The sequence below is a fragment of the Ahaetulla prasina genome, chromosome 3 (assembly GCF_028640845.1).
Source record: "Ahaetulla prasina isolate Xishuangbanna chromosome 3, ASM2864084v1, whole genome shotgun sequence".
NCBI lineage: Eukaryota > Metazoa > Chordata > Lepidosauria > Squamata > Colubridae > Ahaetulla > Ahaetulla prasina.
The window spans coordinates 11,686,192-11,703,847 of record NC_080541.1 but is presented as its reverse complement, the minus strand read 5'-3'; the positions used below and the strand labels follow the sequence as shown (position 1 = coordinate 11,703,847).

At 42.1% G+C, this 17,656-nt stretch overlaps 1 protein-coding gene across 1 annotated transcript in view; it reads left to right on the top strand.

Moving 5' to 3' along the window:
* KHDRBS3 (KH RNA binding domain containing, signal transduction associated 3) overlaps window positions 1-17,656 on the top strand; it is a 146,382-nt gene that overhangs the window by 93,815 nt on the left and 34,911 nt on the right. The window contains exons 5-6 of the mRNA XM_058175601.1: window positions 476-615; window positions 7,937-8,129. Coding sequence (XP_058031584.1) covers window positions 476-615; window positions 7,937-8,129 — 333 coding nt within the window. The remainder of the gene's footprint in view (window positions 1-475; window positions 616-7,936; window positions 8,130-17,656) is intronic.

Below are 17,656 nucleotides of genomic sequence, written 5' to 3'. Positions count from 1 at the left end.
ACTGTAAAGGGCTGTTGACCATGGCAAATAATAAAGTCTGTAGATACAGAAACATTAAATCTTTTCCCACAAGATTCGGAGGACGAACAGGAGGTGGGGGGGGGGGAAACATTTTCAAAGCCTGCTTGATCCAGCGAGACACTTTTTTCCTCTTTCCCCACCTTCTCACCAGCTTAAAGTAAGCTTAAAGGAAAAAAAAAGAGACTTTCAAGCTTGGATTTCTTAAATCCCACGGAATTCTTTCTTTCAGATGTTTGTTTTGCACCGTTTTTGTTTTATCAAAGAGTTGAATCGGCCCTTTGCCAAAAAAATAATAAAAATAAGCCTCCACCAGTTCTTATAACCATAGAACCATGAAGTAAAAAAAATAAATAAATGCTTTTAAGGCTTTGACACGAGTGCATCTTGAACAGCATTATGTCTTTTTCTTCCCCCCCCCCCTTTTTTTTTTTTTTTTTTTTCTTTTTCTGTTCAGGACTACAACGACGAAATCCGACAAGCACAGTTGCAGGAATTAACTTACTTGAATGGCGGCTCAGAAAATACCGAAGTTCCGGTAGTCCGTGGAAAGCCTCCCTTAAGGGCACGGGGAGGCCTATCTCCTGCTTTGGCAAGGTATGCAGTGTGGATGGGCAGTGGGCTGTCGGCAATACGTTTAGTTTAGTTTTAGTTTTAGTTTCAGTTTGTTTTAGTTTACTTTATTTTAGTTTATTGTTATTGCACATGGTACAACAAAATTAAATGCCGTCTTCGGTGTACATTATAATGAATAGAATAGAATAGTATTTTTTATTGGCCAAGTGTGATTGGACACACAAGGAATTTGTCTTGGTGCATATGCTCTCAGTGTACATAAAAGAAAATACGTTCATCAAGAATCCTAAGGTACATCACTTAATAATAGTCATAGGGTACAAATAAGCAATCAGGAAACAATCAATATAAAGATAAATTGTAGGGATACAAGCAACAAAGTTACAGTTATACAGTCATAAGTGGAAGGAGATGGGTGATGGGAACGATGAGAAGATTAATAGTAGTGCAGATTTAGTAAATAGTTCGACAGTGTTGAGGGAATTATTTATGACTGATGGCTGATGGCTTTCGGGAAGAAACTGTTCTTGTGTCTAGTTATTCTGCTGTGCAGTGCTCTGTAGAGTCGTTTTGTGGATAGGAGTTGAAACCGTTTATGTCCAGGATGTGAGGGGTCTGTAAATATTTTCACAGGCCTCTTTTTGACTCATGCAGTATACAGGTCCTCAATGGAAGGCAGGTTGGTAGCAATTGCTTTTTCTGCAATTATCCTCTGGTCTGTGACTGTCTTGTTGGGTTGCAGAACCAAACTATAAAAACACAAACATACATCCTTTACATTCTGTATAATTGAAATTGAAAACCTAATATTGCAGTATACCGTTGATTTCAATATGGCTATTGCCCTGGGATAGAAACTGTTTTTCAGCCTATTTGCCCTTGTTTTTATTATCCTGTACCGTCTGCCAGATGGTAATAGTTCCAAAAAAGGATGCCCAGGATGAGATAAGCTCACTTTACAGTTTTTTTTGCAGCATCCTGTGGTCACGTGACTGCAATTTTCAGCTTCCTTTTCCAGTTTCCAGTCTACTTCTGACAAAACAAAACAAAACCCAAAAACCCTGCCTATTCCGTGAAACAGGCTGGCTTAATGATAGGAATATTTGTTTAACGATCATGGCAAAAAGGGGGGGCAGTCATAAAATGAGTGAGCCACTTAATGACGCCATAGTTTACACCAATAATTCCAAGCTATGGTCGTAACTTGAAGACTATTTACCACTTTTGCCTTCATATCACGTGGGCTAACGAGCTATCAAAATTTAGCAGCATTAGCATTTACATTTATATTCCGCTTTACAGTGCTTTACAGCCCTCTAAGCGGTCTATAGAGTCAGCATATTGCCCCCAACAATCTGAGTTCTCATTTTACCCACCTCGGAAGAATGGAAGGCTAAGTCAACCTTGAGCCAGTGAGATTCGAACTGCCGAACTGCAGGCAGCCGGCAGTCAGCAGAAGTAGCCTGCAGTACTGCACTCTAACCACTGCGCCACCGTGGCTCATAATAAAAGAGTTCCTCTCGGATGTATCTTATGGTGTTGAGATAACCATTTATTAAATTCACAAATGCTCCAGCACTATAGATGGGGACTCTAAATGGGGAATGGGGAAAATTTTCAAGAAGTTGAAAATGAAAAGGGATTTTGCTCTGGTCTCGGAAAGGATATTTAGCCAGAAGAAAGAGATGACGAAAAGAATCAAAGCAATCGTAGAATGAGGCAATGAGGACAAAATAAATCAATAAATAGAAATCCTAGCATTACTTAACATACTTCTGCTGTCTAAAGTAGGGGTGTCCAACCTTGGTCCCTTTAAGACTTGTGGATTTCAACTCCCAGAGTTCCTCAGCCAGCTTAGCTGGCTGAGGGACTCTGGGAGTTGAAGTCCACAAGTCTTAAAGGGACCAAGGTTGGAGACCCTGGTCTAAAGTAAGAAGAATTAATTAGGAAGGAGATTTTTAAGAAGTTGCCTGAGGGTGGGCTCCAGCACAAGTCCAAAGCTCAGAAACACTAATCCTCTGGTCCTGCTGACCGACCCAGATTAGATCCTGCCAATATTGTCGTCCGAAGCCATGGTGTAGTTTTTCAAAGCAGCAAAAAACCTCTTCCAAGATTGCTAGGCAAATATATACAGTGATACCTCGGTACTCATCGTTAATTAGTTCCGAGAGCCACAATGAGTCCCCAAAATAATGAGTCCCAACAAATGTTTCCCATAAGGAATAATATTGTGAGTCACAAGGCAGCCGACAATGACAAGTTCTAGTTTTTGCATTGAGTACCAAACAAGCAATGAGAACCGGGACATTTGCACTGAGTCCCATATTTGATGGATTTCAAAGCAGTTGAGTACCAAGGTACCACTGTTTTATCTTTATATGTATAATTTATTAACCCAGAAGACAAAATAGTTCAAATGTAAAATAGAGAGGAAACAGAGTATCAACAGTGAAGAGTATAGAAACATTAGTCCAGGGGTCCCTAATTGTTGTGACCCAGGCCCCAGTAGGTAGTAGGAAACTCAGTCAATGTAAAAACAAACTTTATTCGAACAGCTGAGAATTACTTCATTCTCAGCATAGTTCAACTACATTAAAGCAAATTCCTCCCAACACAGATTCCTCAGTCCTATCACGAAACTGCCAAAGGCCTTTCTTGGCAAAAGTTCAGAAGACACCGATAGGAAACAAATGCAACAAGACAAAGCTATCGACGTTTTTTTCCAGCAAAGAGCCCAAACGCTGTTGCTGGTCTTTTAAGCCTTATGGGAGGGGCCAATCATCTCTTGGCCCTACTCCCAAGTTGTCCTCTTTGCTTGAGCTGCTCTTGCCTTCTGGCAGCTCTTCTCATGTGTGCATTAGGAACAGGCTCCTCCTGTTCCTGTGCCTCACTACTGTCAGGCTCTGGAGTCCGCACCTCACTCCCCGATGCCCCTGGCCCCACCTCAGCCTCCAACACAGAGCCCTCATCTGGGTCTTCCCCAGCCTCCAGGACTGGCCCATGCTCTTTCTCAGCCTCATCGCTGTCCAACTCCGTTGCCAGCTCCGCAGGCTGCTGGCGGACCATAACCCTAATCTGTGGTCCACGGCCCACTACTGAAACAGGAGCTAATCACCACTGGGCCACGTGAGAGGGCGGCCAGTCCGCATGCACAGCCCCTCTTACACCGATTGTAGTCCCACTGGTTTGAGCATCATGGGCACCTGTGGCTCCACTCACGCAACCGTTGCAGGCACTCATGGCCCTACTCATGCGAGCATCATCACGAATGCTCATGCATGCACCAAATCATCCCTCCTTTCCCCCTCCCTCCCGCTTCAAGCCTCCCACTCAGAAACTCTGCATCAGTCCTTATAGTTGTTCTGTCCCCCCACCTCACCCAGGAAAAACACATGAATGAATGATATATGCCAGTAATTTATTCTTACAAGCCGACCTGGTTTCCTTTGGCAGATAAAAGTTCTGGCAGCTACTCTCCAAATGCCTGCCAAGTTTCTTATCACCTCCAGGAGTCAGCGTAGCTGCAGTCCGTTGCTGGGGCAACCAAGAGTTCCAAGAATAGTCGGAAGTTCAAGCCTTAAGTCCGAGAAATATCCGAAGCTTACAATGTGTAGTTTTTGTCCGTCACAGAGCCTGCAGAGCAACCCCACCCACTTTTATCCCCTGTGGGACGTGGCTCAGTGACTCAGCAATCTCTGGCCCTGCCACACCTCTTCCTTTGCTGCGCACGCCTCTCCCTCCGACGCTGCCTGGGATCAATCCAAGATTGATCCTCATCACTCCCTATTAGTGGGTGCTCCAACACGCCTTCCTCCTGGCCTTCAGCTGGAACCTGAGGCGTTGCCAGAAAGGAGGGTCCTGGAGAGGGAGGCCTTGCCAGCTTTTCAGCTGGAACCTGAGGCGTTGCCAGAAAGGAGGGTCCTGGAGAGGGAGGCCTTGCCAGCTCCTCCCCATCACTTTCAGAGTCATCTTCCTTCATGAGGACAGGCTCGGGGGCCGGAGTCACAACAATAGTCATCATTTTTTAAGAATTTTCTCTCAGCTGTCACCTGTGTGCCTGGTGGCCTGTTATTGATCACTGTAGGCGGCTCATTGCACTGTTGGTGGCTCAGTGGCTAAGACACTGAGCTTGTAGATCAGAAAGGTCGGCAGTTCGAATCTCTAGTACAGATCTCCTGCGTGAGCAGGGGGTTGGACTAGACGACCTCCAACACTGTTACTTATCGATGGCTTGTTTTTTATCTTGGGTTTTTGTTTTCCTACAAGCTGCCATCAGTCCCATTGTTCAATTTGGGCCATCGCATGAATCCTTTAGATGAAATAAATTAAGACATTAGGCACACAAAGTGCTGCTGACAAATCTTCCTGCAAATACCTCAAAAGTTTTTGCACGTAGCCATGTAGCGACTGGCAAAATAATGGCTGGTTGAAAAAGAAGACCGGGAGCTTTTCGGAGGGGAAAATGTGATTGTTTTTCTACTCCCTCTGATTTGTTGGGAGAGATCGCATCTAGGGGTGATAGGGGCATACGCGTGTTATAGATTATGAACTACTATCCTTGTCTAGCCATCTGTGCAACACAAAAAGCTGAGCTGCGGTTACGTGAAACAAAAGGTTCAGATTTGAAGCCTTGATCGCTGAAGTCATCTTCAAGCCTCTTGTCTTCTTTATCTGTTGCTACTTTCTGCAAAGGAAAAGAAAAACGAGAAAAAACCTGCAGATTCTTCTATGTCTTCCGTTTGCCTTTTAATGTATTTCTTCTTCTTCTTCTTTTAAGCCCGTTCCTTGAATTAGATAGGCTGTGGGCCCTTGACCTGCTACTCAAGAACAGAGCTGCTACTAGCCTCCTATTTTTCTTTTTTTCAAAACCAGATATCCCTCCACCCTTTGCTTTGGTTAAAATCCATGAAGTTTTGTTTCTGGAGCATTAAAATAAGCTTGTGGAGGGTTTCTGTTTTTTTAATGCTTCTGTTCCCAAAAGCAGGCAAGAAAAGTAGCACTTCTTAGTGACGTAATCTCTATATCCATGTTTGTGCGACTGTATGTCTGTACGTTGAGACTCCTTTTGAAGAGACGAATGAAATAAATATTTTCGCAGGGATTTTTTTTTTTCATCCGAAGGATAGTTGCAGATGATTGCATCTTTCTCTAATGCCTTTCATCCTTTTTGTCTAATAAGTGCACAAGGCCAGGTTCTATCTTTATTAAAGCATTTTGTATGGCAGTTTGCATCATCTCTCATCTCAGCCAGGTTTGGGTAGAAGCCCACCGCAGATGAGATGTACAGTAGTGGCCAAAATTGTGGAAACCGTTTGGGAAAAGTGTATTTTCTAAAACTAGCTAGTAACACCACTTTTTGGGGGGAGTAGTACCATAAAATTATATATCAATGGAAAGATAATTGAATCAAGAATGTAAATGCAATAACTTTTATGAAGGAGTTGCTATTAGAATAGCAGTTACAGTATAAAGAAGAAAAGTGAAACACGTAGAAAAAATGAGATATATAAAAATTTCAAAGAGATGGACTTGTAAAAAAGTTAAAGCATTTTGAATTAAAGTATGGTGGATCATGCAGAATATTTTGAAAAAGAAGATTAAGTTTACCCCGCAGTTCTTTTTACTAGGAATAATTATGGATTGTACAGCTATAGAGACTAAATTGATTTTGAACTTAATAACAGCCGCAAGACTTTTGATTGCTCAATATTGGAAGAAAGAAGAATTACCTACAATTGAAGAATGGACACTTAAAGTATCAAATCTGGCAGAAATGGCAAAAATCTCTGCTTACTTGAAAGACTATACACAAGAAAAATATATTTTAGAATGGAAAATGTGGATTGATTATATTCAAAATAAGTATCAGATAAAAAAATATCGAATAGCATATGAGTAAATTTAGGAAATATTTTGTATTAGATATATTTCTGAAGGAGAGGGGAATTGAGAGTGTGATTAAGTGTGGAGAGACTAGAGATTATAATTTAGGAATTATTTTAGATTATGATTGTTAGTTTTGATACCCTGCATTTTGTTCTGGGAAGTCGGGGTAAGGGGGAGGGGAATTGGGGGGTTGAGGCTAGAGATGGAGTGATGGTTAATGTACAGGGATTATTGAAGATGTATAAATATAATTAATGTAGGGTCGGGTCTGCCCAGTTACTATTTTAGAACGGTGGGGAGGAGAAAAGAGAGTAGGAGGTAGGAAAGAGGAGAAGAGGAAGGAAGAGGGGTAGAAGAGGGAGAAGGAAGGTGTAGGGTGGAGGGAGGAGAGGATGTAGATAAGAGAAGGAGAGGAAGGTTAGGAAAGTAAAAGAAGGTAGAAGAGGGAAGAGTGTTAAAAAGGGGGGTGGTGACTGGGCAGGCCCGACTAATTGTATATAACTGTACATTGAATGAGTTGTTTGACATGATTGTAAAAATAAAACTTTTTTATGGGAAAAAAAAATTTCAAAGAGAATAAACTCCTGACCATTATATCCATTCATCCCTAGTTGTGGAACATGTTCTATGCCTATACATATACATATACATATAAATACATACACACACACACCATTTGGACATTATCACTTAGGGGTGTACTCACTTTTGTTGCCACCAATTTAGACATTAATGGCTGTGTGTTATGTTATTTTGAGGGGACAGCACATTTACACTGTTATGCAAGCTGTATACTCGCTACTTTACATTGTACCCAAGTGTCATTTCTTCACTGTTGTCACATGAAAAGATATACTTAAACATTTACAAAATGTGAAGGGGTGTACTCACTTCTGTGATAATACTGTATATACATGCTGTGGGGGTGCAGTGGTTACAATGCAGTCTTGCAGGCTGGCTCTGCTCACTGCCGGGAGTTCAATCCCGACTGGCTCCAGGTTGACTCAGCTTTCATCCTTCTGAGATCGCTACAATGAGGACCCAGATTGTTGGGGGCAAGAGGCTGACTCTGTAAGCCGCTTAGAGAGGGCTGTAAAAGCACTGGGAAGTGGTAGATAAGTCTAAGTGCGATTGCTACTTGTTATTTTGTTGCTCTTATTAATTCAGTCAGAATAGAGATAGAAGGGACGTCGGAGATCCTTGTCCAGAGACCCTATACAATTTCAGAGAAGTGGCCAGCCTCTTTTTAAAAACCCTCAAGTGATGAAGCACTCACAACATCTGAAGGCAAGCCACTGGTTAATTGTTCTCACTTGGGATTAAAAACGGGGCCAAGTGAAATGATTCCTAGGTAATTCCTCACTGATATCTTTGTCCAGCTTGGAAGAGTTTGTGGGAGGTTCTAAAACTCAGAAGGTGCACTTTTCATGGTGATTCGCTCTTTCCTTCCCTGTAGGGCCCGTGGGGGTGTCCTGCCGCCACCCTCCAGCATTCCACGAGGGGCACCGGCGCCCCGGGGAGTCCCCTCCGGCAGAGGTCCCGTCAGCCGTGGTCGTAGCCTTATCACTCCCAGAGCAAGAGGAGTTCTGCCATCGGCAGGTTACCGACCTCTCCCGCCACTCCCGGTACAAGATACCTATGGGGAATACGTGAGTACTGTCCTCCCAAAATGATGGATGTGTCTTTCAAAGTTCTTTACTAGCATAAGGAAACTGGCACACAATGAGTGAAATTCCAAAACTGAAACTTCCCGATTCTTTTCCCAGTTATACAAACCCCAAGAGTCCCACCCCACTAACCCCTTTGCCGGTCACATGGTCCAATGTTCTTCCACTTTATTCGAAACCTCTTTTTGCCACTCCTTCTGCAGATGTGAACACAATCCGACCTTGACCGCTTGAAGAATGTTACCATACCCCTCAACCCCCCTTTTTCCCCTCAGGGGAGAAATGTGGCAGCGTCTGGAAACCTACGGCCTAGTATGGTTTCCAGGCCTGACAGGATGTGCGACTGGGTTCCTACGGCAACTGGCTCACCTTTACATGCCCGCCTTGATGTAGGTGGACATTGACTGAACAACCATGGGTTTAATGACGGTTCAAAGTTACGACAGCACGGAGAAAATGTGACCTATGACCATTTTTCACACTTAACAAACCATTCCAGCGTTCCCCACAGTCACATGACCGAAATTCAGATGCTTAGTAACTGGCAGGTATTTGGAGTGTCCTGAGGCCAGGTGACGATAACCTTTTGAGACCTTCTGACGAGCAAAGTCAATGGGGAAGCCAAAGAGTCACTTAACAACTGTGTTACTAACTTTACAACTGCAGCCATTCGCCTAACAACTATGGCAAAACCAGTGGTGAAATGTAAAATTTGTTACTACCGGATCTGATACTATCAGTTCATGCAGGAACTTCCAAGAATTGACTCTTACTCCCTTTTCTTCCTTTTGCAGGGACTGCCAGCCATTCTGATTACAAAACCGTTGGCTTAATCCCCAGTAAACTTTTTGAAATATAGCTAGCAGCAGGGATTTTCAAGAAATGCCACCAGATCATAACTCTAAACTGAATAATTACTACATCAAACCGATCAATGAATGAAATGCAGGCGGTTGTTAGTTAATAACCTTCAAACCAACTGTTTCTCATTAGATCCGTTTTTGCAAAGTGGTCTCGTGGCACATTTTGACTTGTTGACAGCAGCATCTGTTGGAAAACAGATTGCAAGAATTAAAACGTTAGAGCTATACCCTATTGTACTGCTAGCCAGATGAAGAATGTCTTAGATAAGCAAGGAAATGATCTTAACATTAGATTTATAAAAGAGAAAGGCAATCTCAGGAACGTCTTTTAAAAATGATTAAAAGTTGGTAAGTGAAATTTTCCAAGTCTGGAGATAATTGAGCATCATACATTGAGCTGTCTGGCTGAATCTCCAAAGGGTAATATTTGTATCATGTTTTCCTAAATATTACCGGTAGTTCCATGTTTCCCCTCATGTCTGAAATGAGCAAAATTAACTCAATGAGATATTTCTATATTTAAAGGATGGCTTACGTCAAAAAATCATGAAGTCGTTAAACTTAGAAGTTGAGCTTCTAAGGGAGATATTTGGGCACAGTCTCTATCTGAATTCTTAGCAGAGAAAAATAAGTTAAGTCCGCAGTAAATAAATATTAAGAATTCCATGTGAATTTTAACAGCTTTGTTGGCTGTGGGTTTCTATGTGCAAGAGAAAACTTAACGTAGAGGCAGGTTTATGAATTTACAGGTCTAACACTGTTATTTTTGAGCGGACGGTAAAATCTTTAATAATAAAAAAGTAACCGATTTATCTTGCATTGTTTCCTTGGAAGATTTCACCAGAAAATAATCAAATTAGCAAGTACAAATTAACTTAAAAAAAAACCCACTAAGGGGCCTGCAAATTCTGTGAAAGAAGTACTTCTAACATAGCAGAACGAAAGAGCTTTTTTTCTAAACAGATGCATATTTTTCAGATAAATTTTAACCCCTCATAAGTATCAGAAAGGGGTGCCCATAGATTTATCCCACAGGTTTTCTGCTTGGATAATGTTTGAAATGCACTGCAACAGAGATTTTCTAATAAATTAAAATGTTAAAATGCCTGTTTTTGTACAGGTAGTTCTTAAGTAGAGACCACAGTTGAGCCCTGGAGTATTGGAGGCTGAGTGATGGATTGGTTTAAGCGAGCCATTCCATGACTGGACCCATTTATATGACAATTTTTATCACAGTCATTAAGCATATCTAGCTTCCCCAATTGATGTTGGTTGTCAGAAACTGGCTGGGAAGGTTGTGAATTGTGACCGCAGGTCAGGTCGCTGCAACCACTTGTATATGTGAGCCTGTTGCCAAGCACCCAAATTTTAATCACATGAGTTTGGGGATAATATTTCTTCTTAATTCCAGGTTGCTTCTCTCCTTCATTAATTTCCATCCATAGTTTCTTGTCTTGCCTTCTGATGTTTTGGAAAATAAGTTGACCCCCTCCTCTTTGTGGCAACCCCTCAAATACTGGAATATTTTATTTTATTTATTTATTATTTTATTTAATTTTTATACCGCCCTTCTCCCGAAGGACTCAGGGCGGTGTACAGGCAAAAGTAAAAACAACACAATATACAAATTAAAATACCTTTTAAAAACTTATTAAATTAGCCTGAAATTAAAATTTTCCATACTAAAAACCCCATTTAAAATTAATAAAATTTCCCCTTAAAACTAATTTAAGCCAGCCCCGCGCGAATAAAAGATGTGTTTTAGTTCATGACGAAATGTCCGGAGGTCAGGTATTTGACGAAACCCGGGGAAGCTCATTCCAGAGTGTGGGTGCCCCACAGAGAAGGCCCTTCCTGGGGCCGCCAGCCGGCATTGTTTGGCGGACGGCACCCTGAGAAGTCCCTCTCTATGGGAGCGACGGGTCGGTGGGAGGCATGTGGTAGCAGCAGGCGGTCCCGTAAGTACCCAGGTCCTAAGCCATGGAGCGCTTTAAAGGTCATTACCAACACCTTAAAGTGCACTCGAAAGCCACAGGCAGCCAGTGCAGCCTGCGCAGGATCGGTGTTACATGGGAGCTACGTAGCTCCTCTATAACACGCGCGGCTGCATTCTGGACTAACTGAAGCCTCCGAGCGCACTTCAAGGGGAGCCCCATGTAGAGAGCATTACAGTAATCCAAGCGAGAGGTAACAGGCGCATGAGTGACCGTGCATAAGGCATCCCGATCAAGGAAGGCGCAACTGCGAACCAGGCGAACCTGGTGGAAGGCCCCCCTGGAGACGGCCGTCAAATGATCTTCAAACGACAGCCGATCGTCCAGGAGGACACCTAAGTTGCGCACCCTATCCTTTGGGGCCAATAACTCGCCACCAACAGCCAGCCGCGGCTGGAGCTGTCTGAATCGGGTGCCGCATCCACAGCCACTCCGTCTTGGAGGATTAAGCTTGAGCCTGTTTCTCCCCACCCAGCCCCGTCCGGCTTCCAAACACCGGGACAGCACTTCAACAACTTCATTGGGGTGGTCCGGGGTGGAAAAGTACAGCTGAGTGTCATCAGCGTACTGCTGGTATCTCACCCCGAAACCACTGATGATCTCACCCAACGGTTTCATGTAGATGTTGAACAGAAGGCGAGAGAATCGACCCTGAGGACCCCACAAGTGAGGCCCCTCGCGGTCGACCTCTGCCCCCCTGTCAACACCGTCTGCGACCGGTCAGAGAGATAGGAGGGGAACCACCCATATACGGTGCCTCCCACTCCCAATCCCCCCAACCGGCGCAGCAAGATACCATGGTCGATGGTATCGAACGCCGCTGAGAGGTCTAATAGGACCAGGGCAGAGGAATAACCCCTGTCCCGAGCCCTCCAGAGATCATCCACCAATGCGACCAAAGCTGTCTCCGTGCTGTATCCGGGTCGGAAGCCGGACTGGAACGGGTCTAGATAGACGTCTTCATCCAGGTATTGGGGTAGCTGCCCCGCCACGGCACCCTCTCCAACCTTCGCAACAAAGGGAAGGTTGGAGACTGGACGATAATTACCCAAAACAGCTGGGTCCAGGGAGGGCTTCTTAAGGAGGGGTCTCACCACCGCCTCTTTCAAGGCGGCAGGGAAAACCCTTCCAACAAAGAAGCGTTGATAATCCTCTGGAGCCAGCCTCGTGTCACCTCCTGAGTGGCCAGTACCAGCCAGGAAGGGCACGGGTCCAGTAAACATGTCGTGCCGTGAAGCCTCCCCAACAACCTGTCCACGCCCTCGGAGCCACAGGGTCGAACTCATCCCAAATGGACTCAACAAGACGTGCCTCCTCTCCTCGCTTGGATCATCCCAAATTCGATCCAGACCGTCCCTCAGCTGAGCGATTTTATCGTATAGATAACCGCTAAACTCCTCGGCTCGTCCCTGCAAGGGTCATCCCGCACCTCCTGATGTAGGAGAGAGCGGGTGACCAAACAGGGCGGCCGGGCGGTTATCTGCCGGCGCAATGAGGGTGGAGGCGAGAACGCCGCTTCTCGTGGCACATTTTGACTTGTTGACAGCAGCATCTGTTGGAAAACAGATTGCAAGAATTAAAACGTTAGAGCTATACCCTATTGTACTGCTAGCCAGATGAAGAATGTCTTAGATAAGCAAGGAAATGATCTTAACATTAGATTTATAAAAGAGAAAGGCAATCTCAGGAACATCTTTTAAAAATGATTAAAAGTTGGTAAGTGAAATTTTCCAAGTCTGGAGATAATTGAGCATCATACATTGAGCTGTCTGGCTGAATCTCCAAAGGGTAATATTTGTATCATGTTTTCCTAAATATTACCGGTAGTTCCATGTTTCCCCTCATGTCTGAAATGAGCAAAATTAACTCAATGAGATACTTTTATATTTAAAGGATGGCTTACGTCAAAAAATCATGAGGTCATTAAACTTAGAAGTTGAGCTTCTAGGGGAGATATTTGGGCACAGTCTCTATCTGAATTCTTAGCAGAGAAAAATAAGTTAAGTCCGCAGTAAATAAATATTAAGAGTTCCATGTGAATTTTAACAGCTTTGTTGACTGTGGGTTTCTATGTGCAAGAGAAAACTTAACGTAGAGGCAGGTTTATGAATTTACAGGCCTAACACTGTTATTTTTGAGCGGACGGTAAAATCTTTAATAATAAAAAAGTAACCGATTTATCTTGCATTGTTTCCTTGGAAGATTTCACCAGAAAATAATCAAATTAGCAAGTACAAATTAACTTAAAAAAAAACCCAATAAGGGGCCTGCAAATTCTGTGAAAGAAGTACTTCTAACATAGCAGAACGAAAGAGCTTTTTTTCTAAACAGATGCATATTTTTCAGATAAATTTTAACCCCTCATAAGTATCAGAAAGGGGTGCCCATAGATTTATCCCACAGGTTTTCTGCTTGGATAATGTTTGAAATGCACTGCAACAGAGATTTTCTAATAAATTAAAATGTTAAAATGCCTGTTTTTGTACAGGTAGTTCTTAAGTAGAGACCACAGTTGAGCCCTGGAGTATTGGATGCTAAGTGATGGATTGGTTTAAGCGAGTCATTCCATGACTGGACCCATTTATATGACAATTTTTATCACAGTCATTAAGCATATCTGGCTTCCCCAATTGATGTTGGTTGTCAGAAACTGGCTGGGAAGGTTGTGAATTGTGACCGCAGGTCAGGTCGCTGCAACCACTTGTAAATGTGAGCCTGTTGCCAAGCACCCAAATTTTAATCACATGACTTTGGGGATAATATCAATCAGAATAGAGCTGGAGCTAGAAGGGACCTTGGAGGTCCCCTAGCCCAACAGCTTTCTTAAGCAGGAAACTCTATATCATTTCAGACAAGTGGCTGACTAGTCCCTTAAAAGTGTCCAGTGATAGAATAGAATAGAATAGAATAGAATAGAATAGAATAGAATAGAATAGAATAGAATAGAATAGAATTTTATTGGCCAAGTGTGATTGGACACACAAGGAATTTGTCTTGGTGCATCTGCTCTCAGTGTACATAAAAGAAAAGATACCTTCATCAAGGTACAACATTTACAACACAATTGATGGTCAATATATCAATATAAATCATAAGGATTGCCAGCAACAAGTTACAGTCATACAGTCGTAAGTGGAAGGAGATGGGTGATGGGAACGATGAGAAGATTAATATACTGCAGATTTAGTGAATAGTTTGACAGTGTTGAGGGAATTATTTGTTTAGCGGAGTGATGGAATTTGGGAAGAAACTGTTCTTGTGTCTAGTTGTTCTGATGTGCAGTGCTCTATAGCGTCGTTTTGAGGGTAGGAGTTGAAACAGTTTATGTCCAGGATGTGAGGGGTCTGTAAATATTTTCACGGCCCTCTTCTTGATTCGTGCAGTATACAGGTCCTCAATGGAAGGCAGGTTGGTAGCAATTATTTTTTCTGCAGTTCTAATTATCCTCTGAAGTCTGTGTTTTTCTTGTTGGGTTGCAGAACCGAACCAGACAGTTATAGAGGTGCAAATGACAGACTCAATAGTTCCTCTATAGAACTGAATCAGCATGAAGCGCTCACAACTTCTAACTGGTTAATTGTCCTCACTGTTAGGAAGTTTCTCCTTAATTCCAGGTTGCTTCTCTCCTTCATTAATTTCCATCCATAGTTTCTTGTCTTGCCTTCTGATGTTTTGGAAAATAAGTTGACCCCCTCCTCTTTGTGGCAACCCCTCAAATACTGGAATACTGCTGTCATGTCACGCCTAGTTCCTTTTTTTTCCCCTCTAGACTGGCCATACCCAATTCCTGCAACCGTTCTTCATATATTTTTGTCTCCAGGCCTTTAATTGTCTTAGTTGCTCTTCTTTGCACTTTTTCTAAAATCTCAACATCTTTTTTGTAATGTGGTGACCAAAATAGATGCAGTATTCCCGGTCCTGCCTTACTAAGGCATTATAAAGTGGTACTAATATTTCACGTGATTTTGATTCTGTGTCTCTTATACAACCAAGGATTGTATTAGCTTTTTTGGCTAATTTTTCACAAGATGGGTGGCTGTATAAATTTGTTTAATAAATAAATCCAGAAATTGTTTTTAAGAATACTGTATTGGGTAAATAATTTAATTCTCAGGCAACACCTAAGAAGCTCTTATTAGCAGGATTTTTTTTTAATATACTGTAATTTGAGGTATTACCCAGAGTTGCAGTGGCATTTTAAAGGATTAAGTGATGGATTGGTTTAAGCGAGTCATTCCATGACTGGACCCATTTATATGACAATTTTTATCACAGTCATTAAGCATATCTGGCTTCCCCAATTGATGTTGGTTGTCAGAAACTGGCTGGGAAGGTTGTGAATTGTGACCGCAGGTCAGGTCGCTGCAACCACTTGTAAATGTGAGCCTGTTGCCAAGCACCCAAATTTTAATCACATGACTTTGGGGATAATATCAATCAGAATAGAGCTGGAGCTAGAAGGGACCTTGGAGGTCCCCTAGCCCAACAGCTTTCTTAAGCAGGAAACTCTATATCATTTCAGACAAGTGGCTGACTAGTCCCTTAAAAGTGTCCAGTGATAGAATAGAATAGAATAGAATAGAATAGAATAGAATAGAATAGAATAGAATAGAATAGAATAGAATTTTTATTGGCCAAGTGTGATTGGACACACAAGGAATTTGTCTTGGTGCATCTGCTCTCAGTGTACATAAAAGAAAAGATACCTTCATCAAGGTACAACATTTACAACACAATTGATGGTCAATATATCAATATAAATCATAAGGATTGCCAGCAACAAGTTATAGTCATACAGTCATAAATGGAAAGAGATTGGTGATGGGAACTATGAGAAGATTAATAGTAGTGCAGATTCAGTAAATAGTTTGACAGTGTTGAGGGAATTATTTGTTTAGCAGAGTGATGGCATTGGGGGGAAAACTGTTCTTGTGTCTAGTTGTTCTGATGTGCAGTGCTCTATAGCGTCGTTTTGAGGGTAGGAGTTGAAACAGTTTATGTCCAGGATGTGAGGGGTCTGTAAATATTTTCACGGCCCTCTTCTTGATTCGTGCAGTATACAGGTCCTCAATGGAAGGCAGGTTGGTAGCAATTATTTTTTCTGCAGTTCTAATTATCCTCTGAAGTCTGTGTTTTTCTTGTTGGGTTGCAGAACCGAACCAGACAGTTATAGAGGTGCAAATGACAGACTCAATAGTTCCTCTATAGAACTGAATCAGCATGAAGCGCTCACAACTTCTAACTGGTTAATTGTCCTCACTGTTAGGAAGTTTCTCCTTAATTCCAGGTTGCTTCTCTCCTTCATTAATTTCCATCCATAGTTTCTTGTCTTGCCTTCTGATGTTTTGGAAAATAAGTTGACCCCCTCCTCTTTGTGGCAACCCCTCAAATACTGGAATACTGCTGTCATGTCACGCCTAGTTCCTTTTTTTTCCCCTCTAGACTGGCCATACCCAATTCCTGCAACCGTTCTTCATATATTTTTGTCTCCAGGCCTTTAATTGTCTTAGTTGCTCTTCTTTGCACTTTTTCTAAAATCTCAACATCTTTTTTGTAATGTGGTGACCAAAATAGATGCAGTATTCCAGGTCCTGCCTTACTAAGGCATTATAAAGTGGTACTAATATTTCACGTGATTTTGATTCTGTGTCTCTTATACAACCAAGGATTGTATTAGCTTTTTTGGCTAATTTTTCACAAGATGGGTGGCTTTATAAATTTGTTTAATAAATAAATCCAGAAATTGTTTTTAAGAATACTGTATTGGGTAAATAATTTAATTCTCAGGCAACACCTAAGAAGCTCTTATTAGCAGGATTTTTTTTTAATATACTGTAATTTGAGGTATTACCCAGAGTTGCAGTGGCATTTTAAAGGATTATGTGATGCAGACATTTTATTTGCTGGATGGTTATATGCTCCCTTCCCTCCAAGAGTTCAGATCAGCCTTCATGCATCTCTCATCCCTTTTCCCCCTACAGCGACAATTTTTTGAGCTCTGTTGTGCTGCAACAAAAAAGAGAGAGATTGGACCAAATAGCCTGCTGAGTTTCTTCAAAGGAGGCTAAAGATAAACCTGGGTCTCTGTAATTCTTTCCACAATCTTAAACACTCTCCCACTGGCTGTCACTAAAATTGAAGGCTCGCCTAGCTTTTCACAGGCACTTTAATTCAGGCATCAAAGGTTCAAGGACAGAAAACTCAAATAAAGCCCAATCTAAAACATGAACAGATTGAGCTCCTGTGGCAGATTATTTTGCCTTTCCAAAAACTCTGCTGCAGAATCTCATTTTTCTTCAAATGCACTCTCCTGAAAGTTATTTAAAATTCAAAGAATATCCACTGGTATACATGTTGAGAGTTCCTTCTAGAACGTGTTGTCCTCAACAAAACTACATCTACATGGAGGAAAGTAAGCAGTAGGAATACCCCAAGGTTTTGTTTTGGGTCCAGTACTCTTCAATATCTTCATAAATGACTTAGATGAAGGCTTAGAAGGGGAACTCATCAAATTTGCAGACAACACTAAGCTGGCAGGCATTTCTAACACCCCAGAAGACAAGCTCAAGATCCAGAAAGATCTTGAAGGACTTGAAAAATGGGCCCTATCTAACAAAAAAATGAAATTCAATATAGATAAAAGTAAGGTTTT